The 12,367-nt window shown below is 40.3% G+C and overlaps 1 protein-coding gene across 2 annotated transcripts; it reads right to left on the bottom strand.

The window, feature by feature from the left end:
* Window positions 1–304: 304 nt before the first annotated feature.
* ccdc106a (coiled-coil domain containing 106a) lies at window positions 305–8,531 on the bottom strand. Of its 2 annotated transcripts, none has more exons than XM_072679584.1 (9): window positions 8,394–8,531; window positions 7,671–7,758; window positions 7,002–7,103; window positions 5,980–6,165; window positions 5,517–5,567; window positions 4,921–5,145; window positions 3,303–3,509; window positions 2,615–2,918; window positions 305–1,603 (listed from the first exon to the last, which is right to left on the bottom strand). In XM_072679584.1, exons 2-9 carry the CDS (start codon window positions 7,723–7,725, stop codon window positions 1,579–1,581), a joined length of 1,155 nt encoding a protein of 384 aa, XP_072535685.1. In that variant the 5' UTR covers window positions 7,726–7,758; window positions 8,394–8,531; the 3' UTR covers window positions 305–1,578. The 2 variants fall into 2 exon arrangements, with proteins under 2 accessions (XP_072535685.1, XP_072535684.1); XM_072679583.1 differs by having other exon boundaries at window positions 3,303–3,527.
* Between the last annotated feature and the right edge of the window lie 3,836 nt (window positions 8,532–12,367).

A 12,367-nucleotide genomic window follows, 5' to 3' on the forward strand; every position in this document is an offset into this window, starting at 1 on the left:
GTATCTTGGCTGTAATTTAGCCTAGGGTGGACAATATGACTTTACTTGGATAAAGTGCAGCAGATTTTGAATATAAATCACTGTACTCAATATGGGGGGAGTATCCGAATCAGTTTCTAAGAATCTGACTCCACTGATGCATTTTATCTGCATGTCAAAATATATGATAAATTTAGTGTATTGTGAAATTACCTTTAAATATTGTTTTTATATTTTTACCATATTGCCCAGCCTTAATTCAGCCCATAAGGAATGCTCTTAAATAAGGAACAGAGGAGAAAGGATGAGTCTGGATGAACAGCACTCAGTAAGAAATCAATCGCTTTAGTGTCATTTATAATTAGACAATCAACAGGAAACAGATCATTTTTTTCTCTTTCAGCATGTCAAAACAGCAATGAATAAATGGTTTCTTGGCTATTGTCAACTTTTAGTGAGATTAAACATTAAAAAAACAACTTGCAGAAAATAACACTACAGCCATCAACCGTCACAGAGTTACAAGATAAAACTAGACTGTACTTGAAACGTCTACAGAAAATGATTGGTTCCTGAGGCAAAACTGAAATCTACAACAGCCCCAACCCGTAATCAATGGTGGTGGACATCAAGATGACATCAGAGGTACAAGCTAATACACCGTCGGATGATGTGAATGACTGTGAGGTGATAAGTGCTTTCACTCAGCTAGCTTCTGGCGTTTCCCTGAATTATGGAAAGTCAGAGTAACCGTGAGTTGTCTGCTCTACAACCGTACACAAACACACTTACGCACGCACACATGCACGCGAACACACGCACGCGGCAAGGTCATATGATCTGCAAACACACCTGATCTACACTATACTATAGTCGTACCGTTGTTGGCTGCTCACACATGGTGCCTGTTGCCAACTGGATTTCCACCATGGGCTTTTCACATGCTCAACAGTCAGTGGTGTCTAGCAAGAGACAGGTCATGACTCTGGTATTTACATGCACTAACACAACCATGATTCAGCCTTGAGGACATCAGGCCATATAGGCCTAAAGAAGTAGGTGCTCATGTCGGTCTACGTTCACACAGTGTCAACCAGTGTGTGCACTGCTCCTCAGCACACCTCGCACAATGCTTTCTTAGGCTAGAAGAGAACAGTTCATCTGTCAGCTCAAAGCTGAGAGAAATGTACAACCAATACATACACACAGACAATAACACACACTGGCCTTGTGGAATAGAGTTAAGAAACCCCTGATACAGTACTTCAGTACTTCAGAACAAAACGTGACACCATAGAGCTAGTTTCTACACAGGACTGAAAGATGCTCACAGATACAAGTGACACAGTCTCTACCAAAATGGCCATCCAGTGAGCATTCTGAAGGAAGCCTAGCTTTTTTCAGCTCTATGTGAGCGCGCATTGTAGTGAAGAACAGAGGTAATACAGTATGCTGCAAAAGCAGGCATATTCAGAGTACACCTGATCTGAACAGGAGAACGGAGAGGTTGAGAGAGTGAAGATGTCTTCTATTGTACATTAAAATACAGTGAGGGATTCTATGATACAGCAAGACAGAAGCCACTCACTCTCGTCCCAATTACCGCGCATCTGCTCCTTTCAACCTGTAGGGAAAGGTGGCAAAAGGACAGATTTTAGAGGCTGGAAGACCGTAAAGAACAGAATTATTACAAAATATTGCAATGCTTTAATTAATAAGAAATCCCAATTTATCATTATTAATTACCTAATTATTATAATTATTATCTGCAGGTTAGGACTCTCCCTATCACATCATTTCCTAAGACTACAAGGCTGGGATTTAAATTTATGATCTCCTTACACTTGATGAGCAGGCAGTTGTGAAATGACAACATAAAAACTCTGATGAGGAAATTCTGAGGAAATGTATCTTTCTGCTCTCTATTAGACACAGATAAGTACATGATTTCACAGCTCTATGGTAGAGCAACTGTCTAACTGCCGAATTGTAAAGAAACAGGAGATCATAAGTTCAAATACAATCAACACCACAACCCTCCATGGTCAGGAGTGTGAATAGGAATGGCCTGCCCATAATAGGGGAAGAGCTAACCTGCAGATGGGAATAAACGGTAAAGAAGTTGAATGGGGAGGGACGCAGAATAAAACACAATGAATATTAATATTTAAGCAATATCAGCTGCAGCATATTTACTAATGTTTTTGAGTTATAACAATAATAGGACAATTGGACAACAAACCAAGATAGAATTAATAGAATTCCAAAATCTCTCATTTTCTGAGTTCACAATATGCTGCGAAGATCACTAGAGAGTTCTAGTGAGACTTCTATCACTAGACAGTGATAGAATATGTTGATCTCTGCACTGACAGGATCAACATATTTCAATATATAATATTTCAGTACTTATTTTACAAAGCTGTATCTTGAACTTTATATGGTGCTATATATTGTGCTTTTCAATTCCTACCTCTAAAGATTTTTTTCACATGACTATATGTGACTATATATTTCTGACCAAGAGAGGCATGGAGTATGTTTGGATTAAAATAATCTATTAAACTGCAGTGGAGGAGCATCAAAGAGAGAGAGAGAAAGAGAGAGAGACAGAGTGTGTGTGTATGAAGTGTACCTGTAAGAGATTGGCAGTAGCAGGTTGTTCTTCTTCAGTGCCTGCACTTTGCTAAGGGTCTGGGGGTCCAGGGCAATATAGCAGCGCCTGGCGTAGTCCAAGAGCTTCTCTTTGGACGGGTCAAACTCGCCCACCTCTGCCAGCTTCTCTGGAGCCACCAGAAGTAACTCTGCAATGGGAGTAGTGGATGCCACTGTGTTGCGGTCCACACCATGGATCTGAAAGGCCTTAGACATGTTCTTCAGTCGCTGGTACGTAACCAGGATTTTCTTATAGCGGAACAACACGCCAGCAGCATCTTTCACTGTGAGCAGGAAGGGCACACAACATTTTACTGCTTGTATATCTAACAGACATTCAGTGTTTCTTATTCTTGTTCCTGGGAACCCAATGATCTACAGTTTCAGCCATTCTCTCACTGCCTTAACAACTCAGGAAGAGCCTTCAAATCTGTTGCACTGCATCAAGTGTGTTGAGACACTGAATGGCTGAAACTGTGCATTTTTAAGAGCAGGATTAAGAAACACGGCTACAGTTCTATATGTTCCCTGACCTCAAATTTGTTCTCTCACACTTTCACAACTGAATTTACTATACAAAATTAAACTGGTATTACAATAAATAAAAATAATTATTTTGATTGGTAGAAGAGACATTGGAGCTCTGATTAATAATGAACTACTCTCACCTCTCTGTCTCTCCCTCCCTCTGGCTATTCTGAAGACTCTCCTCCTCTTTAATGCTGGATGGCCCCCACTGGGTCTCCCCGAAGCTCCTATGTTCCGCAGAGCCATGTTTTCTGATATTACATCCTCTCCTGACATCATTTCCTCCTCTTCCAGGTAGCTGTCCTCCAAAAATTCCTCCTCCTCCTCTCCCAAAAGTGAGAGAGACTCTGAGGAAGGAGGGAACACTAGAAGATTACAAAAGGAAAGTATAGAAGTCAGACGGTCTGAGAATTTTAGTCATTTCAACAAGATAACACTAATTAATTTACATCTATATCTAGGTCTAAAATGACTCATTAAAGCAGGTTGAGAAAAAGGTTGCTGTCATATTTGTGTTTGTCTCAATTTGACAGTGCCAAATAACCCACCTGTTAGTAGCTTCCCCTAAAACTAGCAATGTTCCTGACACAGGAGGGTATACGTCTCCTCCGATACATGCAAGGCCAGCCACTGCTTCTTTTCGAACTGCCGCCAATGCACAATTGCCGGGCAGCCAACACACTTGGCGGAAAGTGCCGGGTCAACAATGCTTTAAGAGTGATGAGGGGAGAAACCACCATCTACCCTCCCAGAGAGAGCATGGCCAATTGTGCTTATTTGGACTCCGACAGTATGACGTCAATTTGATGGTAAGCTATAGTTTACAGAAACATTCTTGACAATTTTGTCATATTTTCACACTGAAACAACAGGAAAAAGCCAGAAATGTGGACATACCCATCCTGCTTTGAACATATGAATTCAGCATACACTACACAGTGTACACTATGTAAACAAATACATAATTATGTAATTACATTTGGAAAATACAGCAAAGCCCAAAGTAGCAAAGTAATAAAAGGCAAAACATTTATATTTTAGACATACTGATATATACATAATCAGAATATTTTTATTCTGGAATTAACTCTGCCCCTTATCTCAGCTCAATTTACCATATAGGAACACCTTGTAGATCTGTATGTACTGTAGACTATCTATCTGGGTCTCTGCATACTTTGTTAGCCTTCTATATACCTGTTCTTTAATGGTCAAGACCCCACAGGACCACCACAGAGCAGGTATCATTTGGGCGGCAGGTCATTCTCAGCACTACAGTGACACTGACATAGTGGTGGTGTGTTAGTGTGTGTGGCACTGGTACGAGTGGATCAGGCACAGCAATGCTGCTGGAGTGTTTAAACTCACTGTCCACTCTTTTAAACACTCCTACCTAGTTGGTCAATCTTGTAGATGTAAAGTTAGGGACAGAAGATCATCTGTTGCTGCAAAGTTTTCGTTGATCATCCTCTAGTCCTTCATCAGTGGTCACAGGATGCTGCCCACAGGATGCTGTTGGCTGGATATTTCCTCAATGTCAGTGTCACTACAGAGCTGAGAATGACCCACCACCCAAATAAGACCTGCTCTGTTGTTGTCCTGCGGGGACCTGACCATTGATGAATAGAGTGAATGGAGACTAACAAAGTATGCAGAAAGAGAAAAAGATGGACTACAGTCTGGAAATGTCTGTGCATATCTAGGTAAAGATGATGACAAGGCATCCACAACTTCACACACTACACACAATACACACACCTGGCAAGTCATTAATGGCTCTGTTTTTATTACTGCTGCTGCTACTTCCACCACCATGGCCTTGTAGAAGGGGCTGAGAGTGGGAGGGACCAAAAATGGAATTCAGCTGAGCACTGACTGATCCAGGACCAGTGCTCATGACCTTGGCATTGGCTGGTGACTGCTGGGCAGGTCTCTGTGGGAATGACTGGCGGCTGGCTGAACGCTGGACCTCTGCTTGCTGATCTGAAAAGTTAATAATTACAAACCTGCTGATCACTACAATACTGGTCCTTCTTAGAAAAACAAAGAATGGACTTTGGCCTGTTCATCTACATTAACAGTGACATCTGTGTACAACAGATGAACACATCAGGTCAGGTGAATCCATCATGGGATACAGACACTATTATGGTCCCAAGCCAGTATCTGGTTTCATTAATTAGGTTTACTGTTAGGTTTTTGTGACACTGACTAAATGCAAGTAGAGAAACACTACCAGTTCCTAAGCATTTGCATCTCAGATCTAAGGTACTCTCTCTATTTCCATTACTTTACATACCCAAAACATTTTTGTGAGTGCAGTGCTTCTTAAACAAGTGTATGAGATTCTTTACCACGCTCATTCTCTCGTCGCCTCCTCCACGAAAAACTCCGAGGATCATTACCTGAACAAATATATAATAAAATAACTCAACAGACAGCACAAAAATCTGCTTCCTTCAGTGTTAACTGAACACAGTAATACCACATAAAATACTACACAGGCAAACTAAAATCATTCACATACCATATTCATCATCCCTGGTCCTGATGATCTACCTCCCTGGAGAGTTTAGTTCCAACACACCTGGCTCTAATATTCAGGTGCTCTTGAAGGTCTTGACTAACTGGATCAGGTGAGTTAGATTAGGGTTGGAATTAAACTTTCCAGTCATTAACCAATGGCAGGAAAACACTCCATCCATTTACTAATCCTGTATGAAAGGGGTTTATTATTCAGTTTTCTTCTACTGCCATGTTCTCTCCTTCTCCCACCCAACTTCCCCCCACCTCTGCCCATCTTTCCCTCTCTCTCACCATTGCTTTCCTGACTCTTGGTGGAGAATATGAAGCGGTCAAGTTGGCAGCGCAGGAAGTCTCTCTCTTCCTCCAGGTCTTCAATACGTTTCTGTAGCCATGAGTTCTTCTCCAGTGAGATCTGCAGCTGTGTACGCAGATTCGTGATCAGCAAGTAGGAGCTCGCAGGAGGTGGAGGGTCGCTGCCTGTGTTGGGGACGTAGACATCCACACATTCACATTCATATCCATATGTTTAAAGGAGCTCATGTTGCATCCAGATGACAGAAAAAGAACAATCAACTTTCAGCACTTCACATATTTGTTCACAAGTTGATAAACAGGTGTGAACTATGTTTGAAAACTCTGATACAGTATATCTAATATTAAGGACAGGTCAACATTTTTCTACCTATAGACAGGTGGATGAAAGCACAACAGTCTGACACTTTATGACACTTTCAGACAATTCACTTTTTGGACCCATTACGAATGGGACAGAAATACAGTTGGGCCAAACTCTTGCATGTCAAGGAACCTGTTTACACCTGGCATTAACATGCATTTTTGGTGATTGGATAACGGTCAGATTTCAATTATTTGCATGAACAGACAGGTGTAACACCTCCAAGACGCACTGTCACCACATTATGATCAAAACATTAAGGAAGTGGTCACAGACGAATCCTGTCCACATTTAATACAAATGTAAACGAAATGAGTTTTTAGTGATTGGATTCCGTCAGGCAAGCGGAAATACGCCTGTCGATAAAAGCGTTATATGATCGGATCTCATCTGATCACATTGGGAATGCATTTTATTGACAAGCATAAACACAATCTGGTCGAAGTGTATCCAGATACTATTCAGATACAAAACGCATGTTAATGCCAGGTGTAAACAGGTCCAGTATGCAACATAGTGGGCAATCAGCATTATGCTCTTAATATACTGTGGCAGTGTACCCAGAGAAAAGGATTTCTGTTTTGCGATGAGTTCACCGCATGCTCTAGAGGCACAGCTATGATACACTCAGACTGACCTTCGAAGCTCTGTTCATTCTGGTTGTAAAAGCCACCCTGCTGATCAAAGTTGTTCTCCTCAAAAGGAATGGAGATTTCATATGCATCCTCATTTTTGGGAGCTGAAAAGCGGAAAGCACATTAAGGAAAGACTGTACTGAAAGTGTGGCACATTTATAGCTCACAAATCTGATGTTCACACACTTTACGGACAAAAGTATTGGGCCACCTGTTCACTCATTGTTTCACTCAAGGGTAATACAAAAGAGTTTATCCTGCTTTTGTTGGGATAACTGTCTCTACTGTCTAGAAAAGGCTGTCTACTAGATTTAGCCCTATTCTATAGGTAATTATATTCTCTATTAAGACTGGACGGGCTTTGTGAATGCATTTGCACATCTGCATCATCTGCGAGATTAAAATAGTTAGCTGAATTCATTCATACATTTGGACATATGGTGTAACTAATTCAACAGGGATCAACAGCAACTAAGTAACTTCAACACTGAGCTCCTTTAAAGCTACCTGACATATCATAACATGTGTATTAAAGTGTAATACAGCTTTTACTGATTAAATATTGCATATATTTTATATGCAAAAAGATTCGCTGCATGAGTGACATACGTTCATTTCAAAACAGTACAAAGCAAAGAAATATAATACCAAATATTACATTACATTCTTACTTTGCAACTCCTGCGAACTTGCATGCTTTCTAGTGGTGGTTTCTGCATCGTTCATGTTGGCTTGATCCTGTATTTTAGGTGGATTTCACTTCAGGAGAAAAGTAAAGAACAAGAGGAATAAGTGACAAGTCTTTAACAGAGCTGATAAATGGTCAAAAGGCCAGATGACATTAGCATAGCATTGCAGTAAACCGCTGTCATGTGTGTAAACTAATACCATAAATGTAAAAACGTGATCTACGATACACTGGGTTTTTTTTATCGCCATTATAAAACGAGCTGTCAGATTCTGGCTCCTCTGTTTAGCTTCACATTAGCTTAGCTGAGCTAACAGCTCAATAACACAGTTATACGCGACAACCTAGCTGTTTATTACACCAGTGACACACCAGTGACAGCAGCCATCGTTATAATAACAGTTAGCTGCAACGTTAGTTAGTTAGTTAGTTATCCTAGCAAGTGGGCTCAAACAACTGAAAACACAGCTAAGCCTCAGCTACAGTGACAGACACCGCTCACGTTGTATTGTAGCATTTTGTTGTACCGGCTACGCCCACCAGGTCCCATTCAGCTAGCACTAAAAACAGAGCTGTTATCAGGCGAAGAGCTGCACCGCTCCATTTTCCTAATTAAGCAGAAAATGGTTAAGGGGGGCAGATGGAGCTGCAGGAAGGCTAGCTGACGGTAATTCAGCCTTTATAACACAGCACGTTGTGCACAAACCGTTCCGTGGTCGTGAACTTCTCCGTCTTGCGCATATAATCCAGCTTTTTCAGCGCTCCTCTGTGTCTTGTGTGTGTTTTTGCTATGAAGCTCCTGCTAACAATAACAATTAAATGTCTTTCCTCAGTGCAGTCGTCACTCACCATAAAAATGACGCACTTCCGAATGCGCGCACCCGCGCGTGTGTGTGTGTGTGTGGGTGTGTTTCGGGAGAAGGAATCATGATAATTTCCTTTAAATTTTATTTAAATGGGACTTTTAACCCTTTAACCCATCCAAGTGTCTCTTATTTGGTACATTTGGTACAATTTTGGCAACTCTGCAACATCAGTATGAGGTATCAGTATGATAATAATTTAACAATTATTAAAACAATTAATGTATTATCTAAACAATTATTAAAGAATCTATAATAATTTAAATAAATAATAAGTAATTATATGGATAAAAATAAAATTAAATAAAATCAGCTGCATGTTTTCGTGTGTTTCTTGTGGATCAGCAGCACCCTGTGTGAGTTATTTTAGTTGTAGTTTGTTCATTAAAATAAAATAATTAATATATGTATGCAATATGTTAATTAATTAATTTTTTTTCAATAGTTGATCGGAAGGTCAAATAAACTAAGGGTTCAGGCTTGAAAGGCTGATTGATAAAATATGTGAGCATTAATGGTGAAACTATATCCAATAATATCATGTTGTATTTAATAAAAATCCCTCACTAAATGCCATTATGTAAAAATATAAAATCTTTGAACTTTCTCATGTATTTGCTGGTTTAATGGACTGTCTGTGAAGGAAAAAGAGAAGTCTAGACGGTATAGTGAAAACTTGTTCCAAGACAAGGGAGTGACTTGTGCTCCCTATGGGAGAACAGGTGGCCCAGGAAACAAAAGGAAACTATCAGTCAATCTGTCAGTGTCAGTGTCAGTGTCCTGTCCCGTAAATTCACTGCAATGTCTTTAGGCCAGTGTAATACTGTGCCTTTCAGGAAAACAAAGCGTTACTCTAAGTCTTTCATTTCCTTCATTCCATCAGGCTACTAAATAACCGTCTTTTTGAAATGATTGTTATAGTTGCTCTTTGTACTGACTTTGCACTGACCTGTGTCTGCTGGTTTGATGTGTCTGACATGCAGTATTGAGACATGATTGTGAGTTTTTAAGCTGGTGACCTGCTAGCAGAGGGAGTTCTCGTGTTTTATTTAATACACCATAGTTTAATAGTACTGAAGGTGTACAGCGTTTTTAACCAAACAAGCCTCAACAGTTCCCCTTTAGGCCTAAGCCTACGCTACATGAATCATTGCGTAACTACAATTTATGTGAGCTATTTTATTAAGCACCCACGCTTTGTCATTAAAACCTGCCTTTCTGGTTCTCTGTTTAGGATGAGAAAGAGAGAGAGAGAGAGAGAGAGAGAGATACAGAGAGATACAGAGAGAGAGAGAACAAGGGAGCTAACACAATAGACAGAGAAAAGAGACACGATAAGAGAGAAAGAGAGAGGGAGACGTAACGATAAAGATAGACAGAAAGAAAGAGAAGAAGGGAAGGACAGAGAACGAGAGGAAGCACAACAGAGAGCTGACAGGTAACAGGTGTGTAGTTAAAGGTGGATCCGGAAAAACTCTCCTAGTAGATTATCTGCAGTTTTTGGAAGAAAACAAAGCTGACAGGTGAGTGAGGAGATATGGTTCCGCTCTAAAAGCCGAACTTCAAGCCTGTGTGCAGATTATGGTAAAAATGACATTTCTTAGATATAATCTTTCTTTGTAATCTGTATCTGATGTCATTGCTCTGAGTGTAGAGTTTGACATGTGTTAGTATTCATAACATGCCATGTGCATGTTAACTTGTATGTTAAAGGCATAGTAACGCAGAAAAGGCAGCTGAATGTATTGTCTTGCATTGCAAATGTATGTATTCTGTTACTATACAAAAGCATTGTACAAGTAACATGTAAAATAGCCTACATTTAGAATACAACATTATAAGGCATATAGAGACACAATTCTTCTGTTAATAACACACATTACATCATTTGCATCAGAACACTGCTGCTACCACAAGAAGGACTGCCACCAGTCTTTTTTAAGCCGGTAAATGACCCTAGGAACTCTGATAAAACTGATCAGCACAGTGATTTATCAGTCTACTCATGCTTTAGTTGAGCTCAGTAACACTGGGGTAAATAACTAATCAGCACAGTGATTTATCAGTCTACTCATGCTTTAGTTGAGTTCAGTAACACTGGGGTAAATAACTGATCAGCACAGTGATTTATCAGTCTACTCTTGCTTTAGTTGAGCTCAGTAACACTGGGGTAAATAACTGATCAGCACAGTGATTTATCAGTCTACTCATGCTTTAGTTGAGTTCAGTAACACTGGGGTAAATAACTGATCAGCACAGTGATTTTTTTAGTCTACTCATGCTTTAGTTGAGCTCAGTAACACTGGGGTAAATAACTGAGCAGCACAGTGATAAATCTACTCTACTCATGCTTTAGCAGCAACTTCAGTGTTGACTGTGCAGGCATGTATTTTCGTATTTTCCCTTAGACAATGAACACATCTGTATTCTGAATACACCATCAATACCTGGATTTTTGTTGTTCCATTGACCCCTGTTCCTTATTCATCTGTAATCAGGTTATCATGTCCACTGAAAAGGAAGGCTTGACTCACTGTAAATTCGTCCTGGTGTTCGCCGTCCTTATGGACCTCCTCGGCATTACCTCGGTCCTGATTGGAGTGTTTGCCCCGCTGGAGGTTAAAGGCCGTGATTTTGGGGACCTGCTGGTGTACACAGGTGCGCTGCTGGTGCTGATGTCGATGGGAGGTTGGGTTATGTGGTACAGTGGCAACATTGAAGGCTTGACCTCAGCCAGGGAGCTGGGATATAAAGCTGGGGCTGTGGATCGCTTGGCTTGCTCGCTCAGTCAGCGTATACGCAAGAGCCGCCGCAGTCATGCCACACCCTGACCTCTGACCTCTCCCAGATCACATAAATACAGGCGCTGAGCCCTAAGACTCATATTCTGAGGAGCAAGATATTAACCAGCACGACTCTGCCATGATGAATGCCTTCAGGCATTCAACAGTACATGCAGTTCCTTGAGCACATTATTTGGAGATAATGCTCAATAATGCTCAATCCTATACCACCTTGCCCTAAAACACTACACCTACACTGCCAACAAAAGCTGTCCTGCTGAGCCAGCACTCAAAACAAGCTCACTTACAGAAAGTGTAATAATCATACTCTTGATGTGAGGCAGAATGTATGCATGTATTTAACAATTGTAAAGGATGAAACTAGTGCTTTTGTAATTAGCATTTTTTGTGCATGTATTGTGATAATTACCTAATCTTTTTACCATGGTTTAGAATATTACCACAATATTGCTTAAAAAACAACTGCACTCAAGGTCATACATATTACATAATGTCATATTTGGAGTGTTTAAATATCAGTAATATGTTGCTGAATTCCCTTCATGGTGCTCTGCATATCAGCACAGTATTTACATTTTCTACATTTTTTTTTGTTTTTTTTGTTTTACTTTTCACTCTACTACTCTTTCACACCTTTATTCATTACAGTCACGAGGAAAAAGAGAATGTACTTAATTTTAGGCTTTTATGCATCAGGACATAGCAAATTACATCTGGTCCTTAACAGGTCTCAAAATTAGGCAAGTACAACCTCAGATGAACACCATACATATAACATACCATACAGTCGCTGCAAAACAAGCCCAAATCATCACCCCTCCACCAGCGTGCTTCTCCTTATTACGGTCTTTCCTCTTTGGCATTGTTTTAACATAACCCTGAATGCTCCAGACCTGGCAAATTGCCAAAGCGTCTGCTTTTATAGAGGTGGTCACACTTGCTGAAGATCAGTTAATTAAAGGGCACTTGAATAGCAGAACCTGGCTGCTACTTACCCACTTAATTCCTATTGA

Source organism: Salminus brasiliensis, chromosome 5 (genome assembly GCF_030463535.1).
Source record: "Salminus brasiliensis chromosome 5, fSalBra1.hap2, whole genome shotgun sequence".
Lineage (NCBI taxonomy): Eukaryota > Metazoa > Chordata > Actinopteri > Characiformes > Bryconidae > Salminus > Salminus brasiliensis.